Raw genomic sequence first — 26,232 nt, 5'->3', positions numbered from 1 at the left:
TAGCTTTTCCCTTTAGAAAAAAAAACTATTACAAAGGCTTTTTATTCTTCTTCGAATAGTTTTTCCCTCTCTATTCTTTTTTTTATTTAAAAAAAAATTTAACATGGCGCATAAGCGTTTTCGAAAACTCAAGCTGCTTTTCTTTTTTTCTTTTTTTTATTTGGGCTGCCGAGGTTCGCAACTGTTTTGTGCGCCGGCTCAAGTGATCGCCATTTTGTGCGCCTGCTGGACTGCTCGCCCGTGCCATGCCTGCCGCCTGTGCCCATCAGCCGCCTGTGCCCATCAGTCGCGCCGGTGCCACGTGGCAACGCCATGTCAACTGGACGGGCTGCGCTGGCTGCTGACTGGCTATGGCTGCGTAGGGCTTCTACTTGGCTGCCCCCTTGTTGTACTGGCTGCAACCTCTTCACACGATTAAGTGCTGCAGGGCTTGCTACATGGCTGCCTCCCTTGGCCACCTCTATGCTGCCCCAAAGGTTGCCTTGAGTGCCCAACAAAAGAGAAGAAGTCTCAGCTGCTGCACCTGCAACATGGTAAGAGAAAGACCAAAAACATACATGCACATGTACATACATATGGGCATGCACACACATGTACTCACACACACCAAACATGTATCTGTACCCACACACGTGTACCATTTTACATATGCATATACAGAGCAAAACATGATTAAAACATAATTACATTGCTTAAGAAAACGAGGTAAAATACTCAGTCCTGTAACATACCCCCCTCTTAAAACAAAGCAATCATCCTCGGTTGTTCATTCAAAGGATCTGCCAACTGAAACAGAACCTAAGATAGCAACGAGAAAGCTATGTCTTGCCAATTGAAACAGAACATCAGAATACATAAATCGAGAGCATCCACTTCGTGAATAATCATGTCCCCCTGGAATCTGGATGCTTTACCTGCTCTACTCATGGCTATCCTACTGGACCCACGATCAGCACGACATCATGAACAAGAATAAACACTAATGCATATCAAACGAAAGTCTAGAATAGGCGTCCCCATTCTCTGAAGATATTCGTATATCCATGAATCAAAGTTTCAAACCATGTGACTAGTACACACATATATCATAGAAATCCCATAGGCAGATATACTGTCAGGTCAATATCTCGGGTGTGCTGATACGAACACCAAGCGACTTCCAGATCTCATCCAAGTGAACTCTATGACAAAGGAGCGGAGTCACTCCCCTCTTGAGTAACAGGTAGTGCTCCTGAATCCATAGCTGAACCTGTTGAAGCACTTTCTAAGGTAGGCTCCAAACCAAAAGCCTCGAGGTAAAGTTGCAGTATCCTCGGTGAATCTGCCAAGTCACCCTCCTCCATCCACTTCGAATCCATAGGTGAATAGTTCACAAACTTCACCCGATATCGGCGTGAAACTTTTCCTCTGACTTTTCTTTCTTTATTTGCCAAAATATGTTCCAGTTGAAGAAGCTCATCAAGTTCTTCTACCTCTGGTTGCGGCTCATCAGCCTGTTCTGTAGGCACCGCACCTCTGAAAGGTCTAAGAAGACTCACATGGAATGCACTATGAATCTTCCAAAGATTCGGTAACTGAAGACGATGGGAAACATCACTCATGATGGGGAGAAACAGAATTAGGGTTAGAGATTCATGTGGGAGACATACACAGAGAAACAAGGGAGAGAGAGAGAGAGAGAGTTGTGGGGATAAGTCAACTCATGAGGCATGAGTGTGTGACTCCCCTATCACACATGTATATTGCACTAGTACACATAGTGCACTTAGTACATTAAAAGTACTAAGTGTACTATGTACTATAACTTATGGGCTTGTACACACTATAAGGGTGGGCATAACGCCTTTACCCCAACAACCTCCCACTTAAAGGCAAAATGCCCTTAAGTAAAGGAAAAGAAAAAATCAGCATGTACATGATAATATACAAGGCCATATCAAGGCTGAAACTGGCCTCATCCAATGCCCATCAAGTGTCTGCAATGAGCAAACCGCTCCGGAGGCAAACTCTTTGTCAACAGATCAGCCGGGTTGTCATCCGTATGAATCTTAACAAGCTGAATTTGCTTGTTCTCTATCACCTCTCTGATGAAGTGATACTTCACATCCACATGCTTCGTCTTTGCATGAAAAACAGGGTTCTTTGCCAACTGAATGGCACTCTGACTGTCACAATGCAACAATGGAATATCCCCTGTATAACCCAAATCAACCACTAACCGAGATAGCCATAATGCCTCCTTGCAAGCCTCTGTGGCTGCAATATACTCGGCCTCTGTAGTAGATAAGGCAGTGCACTTCTGCATCCTGGATATCCATGACACAGCACCTCCTGTGAATGTAAACACATAACCGGTAGTAGACTTCCGGTTATATGGATGACCGGCATAATCCGAATCCGTGTAACCATGCACTAATGCATCCTGTTTGCCAAAGCAAATGCACAAATCCTGTGTGCCCTTCAGGTATCTCATGACACCTTTCACTGCTTCCCAATGCTTCTTGCCAGGGTTGGCCATGTATCTAGAAACCACTCCCACTACAAATGCAATGTCCGGCCTAGTAGCAACCATGGCATACATGAGACTGCCACAAGCTGAAGCATACAGAATCTTGGCCATATCAGCCCTGTCACTATCCGACTGTGGGCTGTCCATAGCACTGAGTTTCACATATGGAGGCAAAGGAGTACTAGCGTTCTTCCCCCCGTCCATATTGAACCTCTGCAAGACTTTGCCAATGTATTCCTTCTGAGACAAATACAACACATGCTGATTTCTGTCCCGAAGTATCCGCATACCCAAAATGTGATTTGCATCACCCAAATCCTTCATATCAAAGGTTTGATGCAGCCTCTGCTTCAAGGCATCCATCTCCTTACGAGATTTCCCGGCAATCAACATATCATCAACATACAAGATGAGGATCAATAGACTGCCATCCAAAGCTTTCTTGGTGTACAAGCAGTGATCTATGTCACTTCTCCTGAATTTCTGAGATTTCATGAATGTATCAAATTTATGATACCATTCTCTTGGTGCCTGTTTGAGCCCATAAAGACTCTTTTTCAGCTTGCATACAAGCTTCTCCTTTCCACTCACTGCATAACCCTCTGGCTGCTGCATATATATCTCCTCATGGAGATCACCGTGAAGAAAAGCAGTCTTCACATCCATCTGAATCAAGTCCAGATCATCATGCGCAACCAAAGCCAACACAGCTCTAAGTGTGGTCATTTTGACCACTGGAGAGAAGATCTCATCAAAGTCCACACCATATTCCTGCTTGAAGCCCTTAGCCACTAACCTGGCTTTGTATCTTGGCTTTGCATCTGGTGCAACTTTGAGCCTGTAAACCCATTTGCATGGCAAAACCTTCTTGCCTGCAGGCAAATGCACCAACTTCCAAGTTCCATTTTTGTGCAGAGAATCCATCTCTGACTTCATGGCACGCTCCCATAGAGCCTTGTCTGCCCTCTGTAAAGCCTCTTTATAACATGAGGGCTCTCCACAGTCAGTGAGCATCAAGTAGTCAACCCCTGGAACAAACCTGTCAGGGGCTCTGGAGGGTCTTGTGGACCTCCGTACCCAATGACCATCATTTGCAGGTTGCTGTCCAGCCTGCATATCACCCATTGGTGGCTCCTGTTCCATGCCATAAGGCTGAAATATCATGCCCGGTATCTCCTCCAACTGTGGTATATCCATAGGGATATCTTCTGCCATGTCTGGCTGTCCATTTGGACCATTTTCAGCACCATTTAAGGGCTGGTTTTCCTGCTGTAATGGCTGATTTACAGCCCTTTGTTGTTGTCCATGATGTCCATCATCATCAAAGATGACTCTGCCAGGCTCCTGTTGCCTTGCAGGCTCCTTATACATGCATGTTTCATCAAAAATGACATCATTGCTGCGTATAATCTTTCTATTTATGGGATCCCAAAGTCTATACCCCATTTCACCTCTGTCACCATATCCTAGGAATATGCATTTGTGAGACTTAGGATCAAGTTTGGTGCGCATTTCCTTGCGTATGTGCACGTACGCAACGCAACCAAACACTCTCAAGTGCTTGTATGACGGAGGCTTCCCTGTCCATACTTCTTCTGGCACTTTCCCACCAAGCCTCGTGTTAGGTGACCTATTTATAAGGTGAACGGCTGTCATAACAGCTTCAGCCCAAAAACCATGAGGTAATGCAGCATGTGACAACATAGAACGGACCTTCTCCTGTATGGTCCTGTTCATCCTCTCTGCTGTCCCGTTTTGTGGAGGATCATAAGGAGTAGAGAGCTCCCTCTTGATGCCTTTAGCATCACAAAAGTCCTGAAACTGTTTGGACATGTACTCTGCACCATTGTCGGAACGCAAAGCTTTCAGTGTTTTGCCAGTTTGATTCTCAACATGAGCAACAAACTTCTGAAACACTGAGAATGTATCACTCTTCAAATGAAGAGGATAGACCCACACCTTGCGTGTGGCATCATCAATAAAAGACAAAGTATTTTGCCCCTCCCAAAGAAAGCTGAGGCATCTCACATACATCTGTATGCACAAGCTCTAACTGAGCATCTTTCTGTCCAAGAGCTTTCTTGTGGGGGCACTGTAGTTGCCTACCATATATACAATGCTCACAAAACTGAAAACTTGAAAACTTTAGAGAAGGCAAGTAACCCAAACGAGACAATTGCTCCATTCCCTTGACACTCATGTGTCCCAACCGGCTATGCCACATAGAAATTTCCGGCAGCTCGGTTGCATTTACATTAGCATGGTGACAAACACCTGCATGCATAAAATAAAGAGTGTCCACCTTAGAGCCTCTGGCAACAACCAGTGAGCCCTTACTAATTTTCCACTTTCCACTACCAAATGTGGTAACATAATCAGCATCATCAAGCTGTCCAGTAGAAAGCAGATTCTTCTTGATCTCAGGCACATGCTTGACATCATGGAGCATAAGCTGTGAGCCATCTGAAAACACAAGCCTCACATCACCTCTGCCAAGAATCTTGCATGCATGGTTATCACCCAAATAAACCACTCCTTCATTGCCAGCAGTATACCTGACAAACAAGTCTCTGCAACCTGTGACATGAAAGGAGGCACCTGAATCAATGATCCATGAGTGCATACCATGACCACCTGTAAGAAGTGAATGGGCATCAAGTGAAGACGTAAAGAGGACCTCATCCTCACTGCCACCTGCATGTGACACATTGATTTCTTCAATCTTGACTCCACTTTTGCCCTTCGGCTTTACATCTTTGGCTTCATCCTTGTCTTTGTCTTTGCCTTTTCCCTTTTCTTTTTGATCATTTTTCCATTTGTAGCATTGCTTTTTAATGTGTCCCTTTTTGCCACAATAATGGCATTCCAAATCCTTTTTGGAGCGAGACTTGCTCCTTCCCCTTTCTTGGCTTTTTCCCCTTTGTTGGGATCTCCCACGTGCATTCATTGCATTGGACTTTCCAACAGAGTTGTTTTTCCTGTTCATCTCTTCTTGAAGAAGAGCACCCTCAACATCTGCATATGACAGCATAGCATGCGAATTGCTAGTGGCTGTCCTGAATGTGTCCCAACTCTCTGGCAAAGTGCATAACAAAAAAGTGGCTTTGAACTCATCGTCCATTGCCAACTTTTGATTAATAACCTGGCTGACAATACCATTAAACTCATTTAGATGGGCTGTCATAGACGCCCCTTCCTTCATCTGAAGACCTATGAGTTTCTTCAACCAATACACTTTGCTTGAGGCACTTTGCTGGGCATACAAGTCCTGCAATCTCTGCCACATTCCCCAAGCTGTCTTCTCTTCACGAATGCTGAAAAGTAATGAGTCTGACACAGACAACATGATAGTAGATCTTGCCAGCTCATCCATATTTTCCCACTCTTCAGCAGTAAGAGAAGCGGGCATTACACCCCTTTCTTTGATAGGCTTGTGCTTCTTTTTCTGGAGCAACACATTGTAGCACTGGGTTTGCCAAATATCATAATTATGCGAGCCTTCAAGCTTCTTGATGTGAAGCAATGAAGAGCTCTCACCTGTGGTTGCCATAGCAATATGCAACCTGTAAATGCCTGACTCCCTGCAAAATGTGCAAACACTGCACCAAAAGCACACAAAGTGCTCACAGTTTTTCTCCCAAGCTTTATCTCCCACTGCGGAAGCACAAATGCAACTTTTCTCCCACTGTATGTGATGAAAACACCAAAATCTGGTTGCTGCAGATTTTGGACAGCACCTTAAATGTGCTCGTTTGCCCTTCCAAAGTACTGTACAGCAGTACCAAGTGCTCACCAATGATGTACCAAACCTGTACCGACAAGTACAGCAGCTGAAATTGAACCTTTTGGTCACTCAAAATAGTGTACATCCATGCCAAAACTTGCACAAAGCTGTGCCAAATCTGTACCAGCAGGTACAGTAGCAATAAATGCTCTCCTGGCTGTCCAAATGAGTAAAAATCAGACTTTTACAGTCCCGAAACACTGCATAAAACAGTCCCGAACAGAAATTGGGCAAAAGCCCCTTGACTGCAAGCTGATTTTTGAGGATTCAAGGCATAAATGTCTTGCCTGCTGCTTTGCCAAGCTCAACAAGCATAAAAACTTGAAAAGCCCCTTGATTTAAGATCAATTGCTGATCATACATGGTACATTGACACACATGAAGGCATCCAGAGTGTTCACGATGCTTCCCCCTGGCCACATATACATCAAATACATGAAAGCCCCTTGATTTACAGGCACATTGAGTGCTTGTAAGGCATCAACACATTATCCACAGCATCAAATGCGATCACCTGCATGCAAATCAACCAAATCGGCACAAAAGCCCCTTGATTTGCACTGCAATTTGCTGCAATTTTGCCCAAATGAGCAATTTTTCACATCATACAGCATGTATGAGTGCTTAATTGCACAATTACATCAAAAGCCCCAAATTTCGACATCCAATTTCCTGCAAATTGATCCTGATTGTGACCAATTTCCTGCAAATTGATCCTGATTGTGACCAATGTCACCCAATTTTGCCAATTTTGCTCAAAAATTGAGCAATTGGGCACCTGTACCTGCTCAATTGATAATTGTACCTGCTCAATTGCAAGTCCCAAAAAAAATTGAAGCAAAATACCTTGTAATTTTCTGATTTTTCTCTGATTTGCAGGCGAATTTGGTGCTGATGCTTGATGCTGATGCTGATGCTCCTGCAGATGTGCAGGTAGGGACGGCTGGGTGACAAACTCCTGGTTTCCCCTCTTCTGAAGAGCCTCAAGAGATTCCAAAACCCCAGCTTCGCTACTGTTAAAAGCGAGCAAAAGAGGCAAAGGAGTAAGGAGATGAACGAAACCCACTCGCGCTGTTGACGTCCGCCTGTGCGCTTGATTCAACGCACGCCTTCGCCCAACGCTTGTAGTTTTTTGCTGCCGCCTAGCGCTGAACTTCAGATGACGTGATAGCCTTCGCTTCACGCCCGCCTGACGTATTCGCCTAGCTTCGCCTAGCACCGCATACACGTCGACTGGCTCCCTTCGCTACTGGCCAGGCGTCGAGCGAGAGCCTTCGCTTGCGTTTCGATTGCCACACTCGCCTGGCTGCTGCCGACTCATCCAGCTACGCTCCTGGTTTCGCCTACGCCGTGTAGAGCTGGCCTAGTATTCGATGGACGCCCTCGACAAAGGTACTACCAGCACCCGCTTCATCATCTACGCCCGCTTATGCTGCCTTCGTTCACACCCAGCACTCAGCTTACACAGGCTTTCTTTGCTCGATCAAACAGAGAGGACGGGCCTGCTCCAGCTTCAGCTTCAGCTACGCGTTTCTGAAGAAACTCAGCGTCAGACCTGCAGGCTCTCATACCAGTTGATGGGGAGAAACAGAATTAGGGTTAGAGATTCATGTGGGAGACATACACAGAGAAACAAGGGAGAGAGAGAGAGAGAGAGTTGTGGGGATAAGTCAACTCATGAGGCATGAGTGTGTGACTCCCCTATCACACATGTATATTGCACTAGTACACATAGTGCACTTAGTACATTAAAAGTACTAAGTGTACTATGTACTATAACTTATGGGCTTGTACACACTATAAGGGTGGGCATAACGCCTTTACCCCAACAACTCATCTTCTCAATCACCTGAAAAGGCCCATAGTACCGCATACTCAATTTAGGATATAAGCTCTGTTTACCCTTCATTTTCCTGAGTCTAGCCTTCTCAAATCTCAAAAGCACCCAATCACCCAACTCAAAAACCAATGATTGACGGTAAAGGTTTGCTGCTTCCTCTGTTTCTCTTGAGTCCTTTGAAGAGCCATTTTGACTTTTTTGTAAGCCTCATCCATATTCTCCACGAAACGATCTGCCTCAAAGATCTTATCTTTTGTATGCAAGATCGGAGGTACTTTCTTCCCGCCTTCCATAATCTCGAAAGGTGCCTTTTACCTGTCGACGTGTGAATGGTGGTGTTGTAAGCAAACTCCACCAAAGGAAGATACTTTTCCCACTGTTCCTCATGATCCGAAACATAACACTTTAGAAGATCCAATACAACTGAGTTGGCAATTTCCGATTGCCCATCTGTTTGTGGATGAAACGACGATGAGAACTTCAACGAAGTCTTCATGTTCTCGAACAATGCTCTCCAAAATAAACTCGTCATTCTAGGATCTCGGTCACTGACAATAGATGTGGGCATCCCATGGTATTTGAAGATATTCGTCAAAAATATCCTCACCATTTGCTCTGCATTAATCTTCTTCCTGACTAGAATGAAATGAGCCTGCTTGCTAAAACAATCTATGATAGTCCAGATGCCATCATTCCCACTCTCTATCCTAGGAAGGTCAAAGATAAAGCAATACTCTCCCACGGTCTATCTGGAATAAGCAAAGGATGAAGTAACCCAGGTGTCTTTCGACGGTCATACTTCACCTTCTGACAAATGATACAATCACGAACAAAAGCATCAGCATCCGTGCGCATAGTAGGCCAATAAAAGAATGCCTCCAAAGCCTTCACTGTAGCCTCAATACCACGACGGCCTGCATAAGATGGAGCATGGCATTCTGTCAAAACTTTCTGCCTCAACTGAGATGTGACACACATCATCAAAAAATCCTTCCTTCAGAGAATAATGATCAACTCGCTCTCCTTCGGTTAAACGATCAAAAATCCGCTCAAAATCTGAGTCATTAGCATATTGTTCTCGCATATCATCAAGTTCATGATGAAAGATAATGGAGACGACGGCCACATGTGGTTTCCTAGACAAGGCATCTGCTACCACATTCTTTTTGCCATCCACATGAACAATCTGAAAGTAAAACATGGACAAAAAGTTTGCCCATCTCATATGCTTCTCTGAAAGCTTCGTTTGGGTAAGGAAATATCGAAGAGTCTGATGATCACTCTGAACAATGAAATCAGCCCCAAGAAGGTAATGCTTCCAAGTAGAAAGAGCATGAATAATCGCAAGAAACTCCTTCTCATACACTTGTCCTTTCTGCTGGTGACAGAGTTCTACTCTTATAGGCAATAACATGTCCCTCCTGCATAAGAACAGCTCCAATGCTATTCCCGCATGCATCACACTGTACCACAAAATGTTTATGAAGATCCGGTAAAACCAAAACTGGACCAATGGTTAGCTTTTCCTTAAGCTTGTTGAAAACTTCCACTTCCTTTACTGTCCATCAGAATTTTACATCCTTCTTGGTTAGGTGATGTGAAGGTGAAGCACTCTCTGCAAAGAATCGGATAAACCTCCTATAATATGAACAAAGTCCTAAGAAACTTCTCACATCATGAATAGTCTGCAAATCCGGCCAATTCCTTATTGCTTTAATTTTTGTTGGATCCATCCTAACACCATCCTTAGACACTATGTGCCCAAGAAAGTGAATCTCCTACATGAAGAATTCACTCTTCTTTCCATTGACAACCAACCTATGCTTTTTGAGTTCCTCAAAGACTTTGGTCAAATGCTCTCGATGCTCCTTCTCTGAGTGAGAAAACACAATCATATCATCAAAGAAAGTGCCCACAAAAGCACGGTGGGGTCGAAAAATCCGATCCATCATCCTGTTAAAAGTTGCTGGAGCATTCGTAAGACCAAAAGGCATGACCAAAAACTCATAAAGTCCAAAAGTTGTCCTGAAAGCTGTCTTGTGCACATCTTCTGGCCTGATACGAATTTGATGATATCCACTCTTTAGATCAATGCGACTGAAGTAAGCTGCTCCCTGCAATCGATCCAAAATATCATCGATTCGAGGTATAGGGAATCTGTCTTGATGGTAATCTTGTTCAGTGCCCTGTAATCAATGCACATCTGCCAAGAACCATCTTTCTTTTGTACCAAAAGCACTGGTGAACAATAGGGCGAAGAACTCAGCTAAATCAACCCTTTGTCCAACAGGTCACGCACTGGCTCATAATTGTGCCTTGTGTTGCAGCTTTGCTAAGCCTCGCCTTGGGATGCCTCGACCTTAACACACCTCACAGCTCAACACCTTACAGCCGGTTCCTTGATATAATAGAGAGAGAGAGAGAGAGAAATGAAATGAAATGAATGAAATGTTATATTAACGTCTTCAAAAGGCCATAATGACCTATGAGACCAAAAAGTTACATCATGGTGAAAGAGCCGGGTATCAACAGCAATGCAGCCGGTACAGCAAATACTGAAACAGTCGTGCAGTAGGTACAACACTTTGCAGCCAGTACAGTAAGAATAGAATGATACAGCAAGTACAAACTCGTACACCCGATACAGCAGTAGGAAGAACACCATACAGCAATCGAGGAGGATCACCATACAGTTGTCGGAAGAAACAACATACAGCAGTTGTAGCATGTACGATACAGGCAGGTACAGTTCGTACAGCAGGAGGGAAAAGACACCTAGCGTCTTGGCTCAATTCCTGATAGCAGGTGCAGAAGGAATAGAACGTCGGCCAACAGCAACTTCAGCAAGCATAACTTGGGCAGGTGCTGCATAAACAACAGCCGTCGCCTAGCGACTGGAAGCAAACGTGTGTCAAAACATGAGTGAAGGGCATTGCCTAGGAGCCGCCGCCGCCGCCACCTGGAGAACTTTCGCACCCAAGAGCCTGTATTGAAGGATCCACTAGGGGTGGAAGAGCCAGAACAGATTGAGTTTCATTGTGTGAGAAAAAGAGGAAAGACAGTGGTCAAAAGTTCCTCTTGGAATTCGAGAATTATTTGGATGCAAAATGGATGCCAAAGAAGTACTTCAAGGACTATCCAGATATACTACGAGCTTATGAGGACGTGTTCATCCAGATATATTTGAAGTACAAGTATATCGACGTCTTGCGATCAAGACAGATTCAAGAGGGAGGGATTGTACCTCTAGCCCTCTTCATTATATATATATATATATATATATATATATATTGGACTAGAATTCATCATTATTCTGCTTATAATGATTACTTTGACATGCTCTAGTTTGAGTGGCAACGATGCCCGATAGCCCAAGGAGCAAGATTTGTATATGGGAGGCAACAATGCCAGATGACCCATTGGACAGCAACGATGCCAGATATCTTTGACTTCGCAATCAAGCGGTCCTTGCAACCAGATGGCCTAGATGACTGTATTGGACTTCGCAGTCGGGTGGTCATTGCGACCAGATAGACCAAATGACTTCATTGAACTTCGCAGTCGGGCGATCATTGCGACCAGATGGCCCAGATGACTGTATTGGGTTTCGCAGTCGAGCGGTCATGGCAACCAGATGGCCCAGATGACTGTATTGGACTTCGCAGCCGGCGGTCATTGTGACCAGATGGCCCAAATGACTATATTGGATTTCATAGTCGGGCGGTCAATGCGACCAGATTGATGAATTCTCGGGCGATCAATGCGACCAGATTGATGGATTCTCGGGCGGTCCTAGTGACCAAATGGCCTTGAACAATAGTCTAAGCAATTTTCCTCAGGAGCGAGATAGCTCAACACGGTTTCTGATGAAACCAAACACGACAATCCATGAACAGGAGGATCATTACTTGTGCACTGCATACTGATGTATGTTTGAATTTCTTTGACTTTGTATGTTGTTTTTGATGTGTGGACAATGCTTGGATTTATGGCAGGTGATAGTACACTGGGCTCTAGACTACCTGGCCAGTACCTGGAATACCCAGTACACGCGTATGATGCATACTTGTTTGTTGACTAGCTTCTGTCTAGTTTTTGCATAAGGTAAGTATGTATTTATTATATCTAACACATGTGACAGACCATGAAGATGTACCATCAATAACAAGGACATCGATCAAAGAAAAAAAGGCATTGAGATGTTGCCAAATGAGCAAATGACACCACAGATATGGGAAAAGACCAAATGCACAAGCTCACCGGATGGGGCTAGTGCCTTGAAACGTTATGGAGGTACATGATGTACTTGGAACACATGGATATACATGGAACATATGGATGTGTTTGGAACACTTGCAGTCTACAGTTGAGGGCAACTACGATATAAGAGGGAGGGAATGTAACTATTTGGCCCTCCTAGCTCTATTTCACATGATGAAACCTATGCCCGGACACCACACAGGTGGAAGAAGACATGGGAACAAGGTCCATAAGATTTGATTAAGAAAAAGCATCATTCTTCGTCAAAAAGCAAGACAAAGCAAAAATTCAAACAGGGTTGACTGCAAGCCAAGGGCACCATAGGAAAGAGGAGACTGAGCCGGACCAAAAAGCTAAAAGCGGCTTCAAGGTCACAAAGCAAGGCCCTGAAGCTAGAAAAGCAAAACAAGAACTTTTGACTAAAGTCGAGTAATATTTTACTATTAAAAAGATCAAAAGCAAAGCAATAGCATCACTTTTTGGCAAAAAACAAGGCTTCCCCAAGTATAAAAGAAGCATGAACCTCTCTTGATCATCGAGTTGAAGAAGAACCTCTTCATCGCGTTGCCATCTTCGTTGAAGCATGGAGATCATCTTCTCCATCATCATCTACTTGATCATGAACCAAATCATGGAATTTTTCATCGTTGCCTGCTAATTCAGAGTGTCTCCATCTACTGTAGTGCCATGTCATCACCTGTACAGATCCGTATACGGAACTAACTGTACGGAACTGTAAGGACATATGCGGAGCTGTATGGACTGAAAATTTCAAAAACCCTAAAAACCATTTTTTGGAGGTTTGTATTGCCCGAAAACCATAAAAACAAGTTTTATATCAGTTTTCTTGCCAAAAAGAACTTTTCCATGGTTTTCTTCATTGACAAGGATGTAGGAGTTGTGAAGATTACTCATGGGATGAGCAAGTGATACTTGGGACTTGGATTTGGATCTGGACTTGGACTTGGATTTAGACTTGATCATTGAATCGGAACTAGAACTTGGACTTGATAAATGGATTGGACAAGAGCTTGGACTTGATCCATTGGATTGGAACTGGAACTTGGACTAGACCTTGGATTGGAATTGGAACTTGGACAAGAACTTGGATTGGGACTAGAACTTGGACTTGGACTTGGACTTAGTTTTGGATTTGGATTCATTGGACTTGGATTCATTGGATTTGGATTTGGATTTGGATATTAGATCTAGTACTAGCCCGATGAGAGATACTTGTGGGTCATCCCCGTGGTGTGCTTGGCATCAGAGATCTCGTGACTAGACATAGACATCGACATCGACTTGGATATCCTACATCACCTGTTTGTTATGTATTCATTGATTGTATTGATCCTGGCCAGCGTGCCCGTGGATTGTTTCTAAATAAATTCTTGAAAGGGGGCGGAGCCTGTTCTACGCTCAGTGTGGTGTATTGTGCAAGATCCCTATTCCCTTCTCTCTCTCCCCTCTCTCTCTTATCTTTATCTCTTGAACACGTGTAATTGCACGCCCCGCTGGGCTTACACACTAGGGCATATGAAGCCCGATTGCAACAGTTCTTGCAATTGGCAATCCAACTCCGATTCCATTGCCTTGGATAGGCGGTATGGAAACTTGCTCAAGGGATCCGAACCTGAAGGAGATCTATCTTCTGGTCCTCCGATCTAGACCGCGGTTGTGGGGGGGGGGGGTGCGGGGGGGTTGTCCCGAAGAAAAATCTTTTGGAACTTTTCATAGAGCACCTAGTAATTCTCAGAAGCACTGGCCACCGTCAGGGCAACCTGGATATAAATCATCACATTGTGTGCCTTTCCTGATTTCTCGTTTGGCTTGCCAAGTGGCTTATGAGAGGAAAGTTCGGGATTCCTGGCTCACACTTAATGGTCACTCGGGCTTTGGACACATTCCAGCTAATCCGAAAAGTGTCCCTGTCCCAATCAATATCAGGTTGGAACTTGTGAAACCATTGAATTCCTAGAATTATGTCTGCTCCTACAAGAGGGGCAACCATAAAATTTCGCACAAACTCAATGCCCTAAATCACTAATTTAGCACCTTGAGCTTCAAACTTGATGCTCGTCGTCATTCATGTACTAAATCCCTCAACCTTCTTGTCTACCGAAGTCAAGACGAAACGGGCTCACCGAGTGGCCTATTCCAAGACCACATCCTCCGTACTACCCCGCTATTAAACAAGACAATGACTCTCTGGCCACCTTTGTTGCGCTCATACTCCTGTTCTTGGGTTCCCTTCTGCTTATCTTCAAGCTCCTGGCTAACGATTGTACCAACCGAAGAACTAGGGACAGCCGCTCAGGTCTGTGTGGGAGCTGGACTCACCACGAAAGCCATGGATCCTAGGGTGGCCGTCTGTGGAGTGGCAATCTTCTTCGGACAATCCTTAGAAGTGTGTCCTTTTGTGTGACAAAAGAAACACCTTACTTGTATTGAGCTGTCTTCTTAGCACTCAGTTTCCCACCGGTCTTGCCTACCTGAGCTTTCTGGTCTAGGGTAAGCTTGGGTGCGTTGGTCGAGTTCTTGGAGCCAAAGGCTCCCATGCTCTGTCCTGGGGAAGACCCCATCTAGTTCTGGCCTTTCCCCCCCGCGGCGGATGCCTTGGGAGTGGAAGGCTGGGAAGTCTTGGGCTTTCCGCCATCGTACTTCACTTCAGCACTCTGTGTAAGCAAGAGTGCATCTTCAAAGGTGGTTGGCCAAAACATACGCACTTCCCACTAGATTTGCATGTCAAGGCCATATAGAAACTGTCCTTTCTTGTTCTTGTCAGATATGCCCAATTGCAAGGTTCGAAATCTTATTGGCAAACTGTAGGACTAGTTGCATGTTCTGACGCACCCCCCTGAACTCGTCATCGAGTCGCTCAAGGTAATGGAGTGTAGAAACCGCCGCTTAAGATCGAGGACAAACTCGTCCCAGACATAAGCCGCAATACTAATCTGGTGTGGGCAAGAGCCCTTTGGGTCCACCAATAGATGGCCTCATCTTCCAAATACCAACTAGGGAGGGTGACTCAAGGAAGCCTGGTGTCGCTCTTGCATCTAAAGCCGCAAGAAATCTTTCGTGCTCCACGCATCGCCTAGCGTTGTCTTATATAGCAGCATGGGATACTGCCGCACGGTCTTCCATCAATCGAATCTCCATTGCTTGCATTTGCAACTCGAGAGTCGAACTCGGCTGCGGTCGTAACCCTTCAAAAGGGTCATTTGGTAGAGAATCTGCTATCGAGATCTAGGAAACAGAAGGAGACGGAGAAAAAGGAGCTTCAAAACAGGTTCTCTCTTCCAGGGCCAAGATATGCGCCTTCTGCTCTTCCAATTTGGTGCTCTGGTCTGCGATCATCGTCTGGAACATGTCATGCACACTCATGTTTGCCACCCTCAAAGGACTGCATGGTGCTCTTTGTTCCGAAGTTCTTCGTTCTCTCTTCGTTGAAGCTCGCCATAGCGGATGCACTTCCTTCTCGAAACACAATCTAACCATCCACTCTGCGTGTGGGAGACTTTCTAGAGACTTCCGGAGGCTAAAAACCAACTGTCCTTCTTGGGACAGGAGTCACACCAAAGGGGTGGTCCTCCGGAGTCTAGATACCAACCACACAAGCGAGAAGAAAAAATTCTTTCTTTTTTTTCAGGTTTTCTAACTGAATCTTCACACTTGAAGAAGGCTCTCATGCCAATGTAACCGGCGGTTGGCGCAAGAATCACTAACCTAAATCCTAAGAATTCAACAATCATTCATGACAAAGATAACGCACAACATAGAAGAAGATATGCAGAAATAGAGAGAGAGAGAGAGAGAGAGAGAGAGAGAGAGAGAGAGAGAGAGAGAGAGAGAGAGAGAAATAAAGAAAGAAAGCTGTATTAACGTCTACTAGAGGCCAAACTCGACCTATGAGACAAATCAATGTACAACTGTCAATGTCTTCTGGATATCCAGAAAAAAAAGGACAAAATAAACATGAAATAAACTATGAAAGTACTGAGCTAGTGGGGGGGTGTGATGGATGGAGCACTACTGCTAGAGGCTCAGCTCATTTGGTGGAGATCTTCCTTGTGGTCAGCTCATTTGGTGGAGCATGACACAGCTATAGATTGGATGAGGGTACTCCGAGCTACACCTGTGGTTTGGAGTAATTAGTGAGGAAAAGCTAGTACATCACCTGGCAACCATGTGGCCATTTGTAAAGTAATTTTGTTAATATATCTTTTATTACCGAAAAAAAAAAAGGAGAGAGGGAGAAGAGGACACAGTATTCGGTCTCGAATACCCTCTGTAGGGCCCCAACCACAAATGGTGTATTTTGCTCTATTAGAATGATCTAGATCTGTAAATAAAGACTGGTTCTTGACCCGCACTCTTCACCTTAGCTGGAGCAGTCCCCTTGGCTGTCTTGGCCATTAGAATGCAATAGCCCTTTGTGAATTATGAGATGAATGCATTGATTTATGCCTTTTATACCCCTTCTATTGTTGGTCGGTAGCTTCTAAACAAGGGTCAGCCTGTTTTAATCTCCACGACTAGGTCTTTTTACAACTAAATGCTATTTAAGTCATCGTTTCACACTGCAGTGGGCTAGCCCCCTTCAAACGGTTGTGTGCTAGGCTCTGGCCGCCTTGTGAACTGTTCTGTTTGCTGCAGGCAGCCACCATGGCCTGGCCGACTGTTTGGCCATCTTGCTGTCCAAGCCACCCCAAGGCTGGCCGACAACATACTGGCTTCTCTTGGGCCTCTTGGCCTTCTCTAGGGTGGCTTCAAACTCCTCCCAATGCAAAGTGAAAGGAGTCTTCACTCCCTTTCCGGGGTAGCCCAAAGGACTGCCCCCTTTTCTACATGCAACCTACATGCTACTACAGATGCCGGGCACCTGGTTACAAACCAAACACTCAAGTCATTTGACATCATTCTAGAGGGAGACTCACAGTACGAACTGGCGTTGGACGCAAAGAGTGGGACCCTGGGTGGCTGACTTGTCCCGGACTAGGCTCACATGGGACCAATTTCCACTCCAAGTCTTGCACCTTCTTGTTCAGATACGTCCACGTGGCATCCAAGTGCGGGATGCACATGACAATATTTGCCATATGTCGTGACCCCATTGTGAGCCACAGTCCAGGGACGCGTGTTAGAAATTGTGCATCTCAGTGTATTTGGGGAAATGCCTATTTATGGGTTTTATCCTATTTTTCTTTTTTAGTTGGTCAAGCAGTCGGCCAGCTCCCTTGCATCACTATAAAAGGGGCCCTCCCATATTCACTTGTTCATCCATCTAACCCATTCACAGGCACATGTTCTACACCATCTGCTGGTTGGCATTGTTGCTACATGACATGATGTTCATTGTCTGATGTCTCCTCCCTTTGCCACTCTCCCTCTGTCCTTTGTTTTTCTTCCGCAATGCACACTGTGCAACTTTATCATGGTATCAATCACTTGGGTGACCGGCACTTCAAGACGGCAGCAGTGAGTTGTCTTACTGCATGAAGCTCAGCATTTTTTGGGAGGAGCAGAAGGCTTGCGTTTTTTGCTACATATGCAGCAGAAGGCTGCATTTTGCGCAATTTTCCAGGCGGCTGCGTTTTCCTCTAGGTGCTGCGTTTTCATCTTGAAGGATGCGTTTTTCACATTGGTGGCTGCGTTTTTCTTCTAGGGTTCTGTGCTTCAGCTTTGGTGGCTCCGTTTTTGTGGTGGCAGCAGCTCTTTCTGTCCTATGCTATCTTCTCCATCATCCATTGTTGGTGGTGGTGCGTGGGTTCCGTTTTCAGCCCTGGGCAGCAGAGGAGGTATTTCTTCCCGTGTGCTTAAGCCTTGCCTTCAATTAAGAGGGGGCTGTCCCCAAGGCTGCAAAAGCTGAGGAGGATTTGGATGGTCAACTTCTATAGTTATACAGATAGTCTCTCCCAAAGGAGGCTTGTGGGCGGGAGAGGCGGCTCTTAGTAGCTCCATTTCTAGTGCATGGGATCCGTGAGTCGGAGTTCCAAGCATTAAAAATACCTGGGGAGACAAGTTCATTTTGGAGCTATGGACTCGATGTGTTCCGCATCTATTGCTTGGTGTAGCAAAGATTATGGACTGGATGTGTTCTAAGTTCATTGTTCGAGGTTTAAAGCTTTTGAGGAAGACTCCGATATTCCAACATAGTCCGAGCCATCTCAATCACCGTTTGGTTCTTTCGCTCCACCACGCCGTTCTCTGAAGGAATACCTGTGTTGGGAAACTCCCGTTGAATGCCATGTAGCTCACAATACTAAATTGGCGAGAAGTAAACTCGCCTCCTTTGCGACTCGTAATGTCAGGATAGTGTCCCGACTTTTTCTCCACCAAGGTTCTCCATGTTTGGAATCTGTCGAAAGTTTCATCTTTGGACTTGAGAAAATAGGCCCAGGTTTACTGGCTAAAATCATCAACCAAGAGAAAAGCATAACTGGCAGAACCAAGAGAAGGAGTATGCATCGGGCCGCACAAATCTGTAGGAACCAACTCTAGAGGTGTCGTAGCTCCCCGTGTAGCCTTCTTCGGAAGGCCTCCCGATGTTTCCCTTTGCGACAAAAGTGACAAGGGCCCTCACGTGTGCCAACATATGGTACTCCATCCACCAGTTGTTCCCGAAAAGCCTCCGCAAGGCCTCCAAATGAAGATGGCCAAATCTAGCATGCCAAAGATCGCCTACACGGGTACCTGTATGAGAGTAAAGAGCCGTGCGTTTGTAGAGGCCATGGTCCTTGATGCCTTGCCAAAGGATCTTGTCAGTGAGAGGGCCCCGAATGATCACAGAGTCCTCCATAAATTCCACCTTAGTGCCCAATTTGCAAATCAGTACAGAAAGGAGATGAAATCCTAAATCTAGCACATATAGCACTCTCGAGGTGTACCTCCCTCCATTTCCATCCAGAATGGGGGCATTGTCCCTTCGCCAAGAATGGGGACAGTAGAGTTATCTAAAATGGGGACAGTAGAGTTATCTAAAATGGCAACTCTACCGCAGAGTTGCTGCAGTTCATCAAGCCAATCCTTGCGATAAGTCATGTGATGTGTGGCACCCCTATCCAAAATCCACTGAGGAGAGTGGGAACAAGAAGAAAGAGCTTGCTCAACCACTGGAGGAGTCGTCTCGGACTCGAGATCACTCAAGGTGACAAAAGCTGACGACTCTACAACCACAACTTTGGCGGATGAGCTTGCCCCTTTGTCCTTTGACTTCCCTTCCAAATCCCGCATGCAACTCCGGCATTGTCACCATAAGTGCTTTTGTTTGAAGCAATAATCACAAACCTTCTAGTTGCCAGAAGAAATAATAGTTGAAGAGCCCTTCGGCTTTGCATCCTTGGAGTCCTAAGAATCCTTAGAAGGAGGTACCCCACCTTTGCCTTCATTAGGCTGCCCCCCTCTCTCTCCAATGAAAGCCTGGCTACCTTTCTTTGAAGAAGAATCCCACAATCTGCTCTCCTAATCAAGGCCCATAGGCACCAACTCATCCCAGGTGATGGTTTTGGTCCAGCTTGAGGTAAGAAGTGAAGAATAGAAACTCTCATACTTCGGAGGCAACTAAGCAAGTAGCCGGATGGCAAAAGGAAATCTCCTTCCCGACCCAAAAATCTCAAACCGCAATGACTCCAATTTGTTGATGTGATCCCGCATGGAAGTAGAATCAGTGGGTGAAAGCTTCAACATTTTAAGCTCTAAGGAAACTCTCTTAATGAGCGTCTTCCGGTCGTAGATGTCGGAGAGCCTCTTCCAAGCAACATGTGCATGGGTATCCCGTTTGATGTGAGCGACGACTGAGAGTTGAGAAGAATGAATGACCGAGCATGGGCATTAAGCCGACCCATAGAGCAGCTTCGTGCGTAAGGGCATCCCTCGTATCCTTATCCTCCACGGTGTTCGGGTTGGGCCGGAGGACCGGTCGAGTGATGAACTCCAGAAGATCATAAGTCTCCAAGACTACCATGACTTTCCAAATGTCGTAGTTTGTGCCATCCAACTTGGCATCTGAAGGAAAAGTCGGAAGAGTGGGTATCTGAACTGCCCGGGGTTGGATGAGTGCCATCATGTACCTCCTCTGAAAAACACAGCCACCAAAACAGCCAAAGAACTGCACTCTGCACTTGTAGGGAGGGTGGGTGGGAAAGAAAGAGAGTGGAGAGGAGGAAAAAAACACAGATCTGCCCCTCTCCTGATAAGAAATTGCAGGTATGAACCACTGCGAACAGCCAGTGAAAACGCAGAAAATCAGCACCAATCAACAATTCCAAGTCTAGACGTCTCTAGGCTCTGATAGCACGTCAGAGGGTAGCGGAAAGATGTAGACGAATGACAAAAATGCTGACGCTCCAAGAGAGAGAGGAGAGAAAACAGCAAAACGCGGATGCAAGAAAAGAGTGGATACAACCAGCCCGTAGACAAGGGAGGAGTGGACTCCGTAGGCAGAGGGCTGAAGGTGCTCACCAAGAATGATCAAGGAATGATGATAAAATAAGGAAGAGGGCAGCCCATATATATACTCCAATATGAGCTGGTCGACTGCATCCTAGTGTCCTACACAACCTGAAAACAGGTGAAAAACTCCATAAAATGGGTGGGCAACCCACATCAAAGGCCCATAATACGGGAAAAATATGGGAAAATATGGGGAATGCCTGAGCATAGAAATGCCCCCCATAAACACCAAAAAAGCCACCAACAAGAGATGATATATGCTAACAATAAATGGGTTCACACACCTTTGACATGGACTCCTACTAAAGACAGGACAACGGGCACCCAACCAAATGGCCTAATAAGTAGCCCCAGACAAGATGGGACCAGCATGACACTGACCACCCCTTGGTGGTGCAACTCGTCCCTGGACAAAGGCTCACAAAATGCTTGGTGTCCGGCCTTAGGGCCTTGCACTTGAGTTAGTGTAGTATGTACATGGCATCCAAATGCCGGATGCACATGACAATGGCACATCCTGAGCATCAATATGTGACATGGTCATGCACATTCTTTTGTTGGCGAATCAAGTTGGTGAATTTTATAAATATCCTCATACTTTTTTTTTAGGAAAAAAAATCTGCCCTTTTTGAATAGAAGACAAACAAGAGTGATGAGGATTGCAGGCAGCATACCTATGGTTGGTTTCTTATGACATTTGGACAGTTCCGTTTCAACTGAAAGCCATGCCACTCTCTCTGCCTGTTTACAACAGAAAGCTTGGGCCCTGACATCAGGTGTCCCCTTGCTCATCATTGAACGTCATGTGATTGTCACCGTCCCCCATAGCGACCTCCTTCAGCAGTTCAGCTGCAGCACATGTCTGACCTGCCTGCTTGAGGCTAAGGTACAATGACCTATAGAATCTTATCTCAGGGATCAGGCCCCTCTCTTTCATCTTTCTGAAAAGATCAAGAGCATTTGAAAGTCTCTCTGTGCTGCAAAGGGCACGAATGACAATGTAATACGTGCTCAAGTTGGGCTGGCAACCTTTCTCTTCCATTTCATCCATCAGCCTTATGGCTTTCTCCACCTGCACTGCCTTGCAATAGCCATCTATCAATGGATTGTAGGAGTTAACGACAGGTTTCAGGCCTGCTTTGACTATTTCATCTAACAGTCGTGTGGCTTCTTGAAGGTTTCCTGCTTTAGAGTAGCCATCGATCATCGCATTATATGTCACCACTGTAGGTTTGCACTTAGTTTCCTTCATTTCCTTGACTACAAGCTCGGCTTCTGCCATCTTCCCAGCTTTACACAGAACATTAACTATCATGTTGTAGGAGACAACATCAGGGACAAACCCTTTTTGCTCACTTTCCCTCATAAACTTGCTAAGCATGTCAAACTTCTCTGCTTTGCAACAGCCAAGAATCCACGAACTGTATGTTAAACAATTGGGAACACATCCCCTTTTCATCATCTCTTCTAGTATGTCCTCAGCCTCAAGCCAACAACCAGACTTACACAACGTATCTATCAAGATGCTGTAAGTGTGTACGCTCGGGATGCAGAACTGCCACATCTTAGCTAGGAGTTTGCGAGCATCGCTGGCTTTCCCGAACTTGCAAAGGCTGTCAATCATAGAATTGAAAATAAATGCATTTGGAATACACCGTCCTTCCACTATGAGCTTCTCCAAGAGGCTAAGGGCTTCCGGGAACCTCCGTGCCTTGCTTAGCCCACTTATCACTGTGCTGAAAGTGACCACATTGGGGGTGCAGCCGGACCCCGACATTTCTGCAAAGAGTTGAACCGCCTCATCCACCATGTCAGCAAGGCACATGCCATGAAGCCAGGTATTGTATGATACAACATTCGGAAATATTGCTCTCTCCTTCATTGCATCCCATAGCTCTTTGCATTCCTGCATGCTGCCTTTACAGCACAACGCATTGAGGACTGCATTGTAGGTTATCAAATCTGGGGAGACCCCTTCCTGTTGCATTTGGTCAAATAGTTTGAGAGCGTGATTGAAATCTCCAACTTTGGATAACCCATCAATCAAAGCACAGTAAGTGACTGCATCAGGTGCAAGTTCATGTCTCTTTACATCATCAAAAAACACAAGAGCTTCTTTCACTTTTCCTGCAGCTAGAAACCCAGTTATCAATGTGTTGAACGTTATGATGTTCGGCATGCAGCCTGCCTCATCCTGCATCTTGCGGAAAAATTCTAAGGCAATATCAAGGCGATTCTCCTTCAACACAGCATCAAGGGCACAATTGAAATGAAACACATCCAGATTGAAACCAAAGAGGGTTGGTGATAGGTTTAGGAGATCGACAATGGCATCCACCATGCCTGCCCATCCATAGCCGAGGATCACGATGGTCAGCTTGCGGCGGGTCATTGCAAATTGCGGCCTGCAGTATTGGTGCAGGTAGGAGAGCACATTTTTTATTCTTTTCTGCTCATGGGGCCAGAACTTGGAAATGGCAGTGATGACTGACTTGTTGGGGTTCAATTTAGGGTTTTGTTGTACAGCCCAGGCAAACAGGCGGAGGGCAAGTTTGGGGTCAGATTGTTGTTGTAGGAGGAGGGTGAGGTGTTCAGAGGTGAAGGGGGGCAAGTTAGCTTGACAGAGAGCTTCTTCGATGGGGGTGAATGGGTGGCGATGGCCTAGGATGGAGCAGGCGTGTTGAACTGCAGGGGGAAGATTTGGTTCTGGTAAAGAAAACCTTAGTGGGTCATCTTTTATGTAGCTTCTAGACCTGTTGATGATGCTGCCTGAGTTGCTGCAGGCAGCTTTGCCAGCCATAGGCCATACATAAAGCCACCAAAGCTGGGCTTTTACACCATTTATGTATGCTTACTTACCCAAAAAGAACAGGAAAACCCTTTTTCTTTGGTACAATGCTGCTGCAATGGAGATGCAAGAGAAGGAAACTCCTGTCTGCTCGCGCGTCGATGTATTGGTCTGACTCTGCTTCAGCTTACTAGCTTATGCTCCTGCATTAATGGCTGTAAATGAGAACAAGTAGCGAGGCTCGACGTGCAGAAATGGGCGATGAGTGAAGCTATAGCTGACTCGTCTTCCCTTCTCTCCCCTGCTTTTCTCTTCCTACAACGTAAAAACAATTTTCTTCTACTCTAGCCCTAGCATGCACAACCAACCTCGTAAACCCTCCTTGAGCCTCAGGCTCCTTACTCTCCCTTGACTTTCTCACTAAGACCCTCTTAGAGAGAAAGTCTTACTCTCCCTTGACTTTCCTTCTAGCCCTACCCTCTAAGACCATCTTTCTTCTTCACACCACATAGCCCCCCCTCTCTCTCAACCCTCCTCAAACCTATCTTAACCTCTACTCTCCCTCCTCTCTCTCTAAGTAGCCTAAAATCCCTCTCCCTCTTTTAGTTAGCCTACCTAACTCTACCTCCCTCACTTAAGTAACCTTATGCCCCGCGCGTCCCTCACTCTATTGCATTGTAGAGAGGGTATTGAAAGAAATGTCATTATGTTATTTAGGCTTGCACGTTGTGGGTATGGTGGGCATACATCATACCCAAAACTTCCCCGGTCTTGATGTTCTCCCTTAACCAACCCACCATAATGCCCTTGGATGACAATGCCAATTTGTTGTGGGTGGATAATAAAACTTTGTATTGGAGCACAAAAAAACAGGTGCATTAGGGGTATTATATTCTCTCCATATGGGATCCCATTAAGCTTTAAGTGCATTAGGGGTATTATATTCTCTCCATATGGGATCCCATTAAGCTTTAAGTGCATCACTCACATCTATAGAATATCCATCAGGCAAGCATAACCATCCCCTTCTCTTTTACATAATTCTCATCTGCAAAGCTGTCTTTAGGTCCCTTAATTCCAACCTCAAAGAATGAACCCTAGTGTTCACTTGGCATCTACACAATGGTATAGCTAAAGGAGAAAAGCTAGGAAACATAGCTAATGTAAATAATAAATCCTCAGCATGCTCTCTATAGTAGTTGGGACTTGTTGGTCAAGGTCATCATCCACTAAATCTCGATTGTCATGCTACTATCACCCAATTCCTCTTCCAACTCTCTCTCAACATTTTCATCTTCACCACTCTCAACATTTTCATTCTCATCTCCACTAACACCACCAAATAGCATTGACACTACCAATAGCATCCCCACTAACACCACCAAATAACATTGACACTAATAGCATCCCCACCAACACACCACTAATGTCCTTTGAGGGAGGCCTCCCCTGACTAGTAGTTATGGGGGTCTTTCCTTTTCCTCTTACCACTTATACCACCAACGCTTGTGGAAGGTGTTTTCTTTGCACGAGGCATTCTAAAGAACCTATAAGAGTGAGATCAAAAGATAATCAAATCAAATGATATATTAAAATATAAACATAAAACCATAAAAGTTCATTCAATTTACAAGCATTTAACTTCATCTCTTAGTAGAATTCATATTTACTTAGCAATAAAATACATTTAAGTAAATTAAAAAAGCATTCAATTGGATAAGAAATTTTAAAAAATAATTTCTATTCTATAAGAAATTGAATTAATTAAAACTATTTAATTTATGATTTTAAAAATTTATAATAAAAATAAAGTTTAAATTTCATCATGGAAAATAAGTATATAATGAATATTTTTTTACAACTCCTAAAAACGACTTTCTAAAGGGTTCAACAGATTCCTCCAGGAAGTGATTGCACTAAATCTGGGAGCATTTTAATATAATAAATATATACACAATAAAAAATTATGACTAAAAAAGTTCCTTTAGCAAAACCCTTCATGCAATTGATTTGAAATTTAGTGTTATTATATGTAAACATAGAATGTAAGCATCCAAGGGCTAGTTATGTGACCATAAATTTGTACATACCTTCATAACTTGTTCTCTATGGCCTCCTTCCTTTCCATGTTCTTTCTTATTTACACTTCCTTCCTTGCCTTCTTTTTATATCTTTAACATGAAAATAAATGTGGGGTAGTAGATGAAGAAGAAGAAAAGAGCGTAGATGAATACTTAGGTTGCGAATAAGTTGAAGCACATAAGAGAAAGGAAAGAGTAGAGCCAACAAGTTCTAGAATTACAATGGTTGAGCTGCATCCACACACACACACACACACACACACATTTACCTTGTATGGCAAAGATAAATGTGAATGCAAATTGAATAGATACTCTTATGATCATGCACTATAACACATCAGGGGCATAGCAACGTTTAGGCTTTCGGGATGTCACGGCATTCTATCTCGCTGCTCAACAACGATAATAGCATCGAAATTTTGTTGCTACTTTATTACTCACCAGCGAAATTTCGCTACTACTGAGTAGCAACCACAGCAGCAAAATTTTGTTGCTACATAATAATTTCACTGCTCAACA

At 44.7% G+C, this 26,232-nt stretch overlaps 1 protein-coding gene across 5 annotated transcripts in view; it reads right to left on the bottom strand.

The window, feature by feature from the left end:
* The window catches only part of LOC147628668 (uncharacterized), a 49,650-nt gene extending 25,504 nt beyond the window's left edge, over positions 1–24,146 (bottom strand). For 4 of the 5 annotated variants that reach the window (XM_086813882.1, XM_086813881.1, XM_086813884.1 and 1 more), the window contains exon 1: positions 21,519–24,140. In XM_086813882.1, coding sequence (XP_086670008.1) covers positions 21,617–23,644 — 2,028 coding nt within the window. In that variant the 5' untranslated portion in view covers positions 23,645–24,140 and the 3' untranslated portion in view covers positions 21,519–21,616. Of the gene's footprint in view, positions 1–21,518 lie in introns of all 5 variants that reach the window. The other variant, XM_086813880.1, reaches the window with a different exon arrangement.
* Positions 24,147–26,232: the final 2,086 nt, after the last annotated feature.

The sequence above is a fragment of the Cibotium barometz genome, chromosome 19, assembly GCF_041138505.1.
Source record: "Cibotium barometz isolate CiBa-2024 chromosome 19, ASM4113850v1, whole genome shotgun sequence".
Taxonomy (NCBI): Eukaryota; Viridiplantae; Streptophyta; class Polypodiopsida; order Cyatheales; family Cibotiaceae; genus Cibotium; species Cibotium barometz.
Note: the sequence above shows the minus strand (reverse complement) of the source record. Positions and strands in the feature narration are given on the sequence as shown.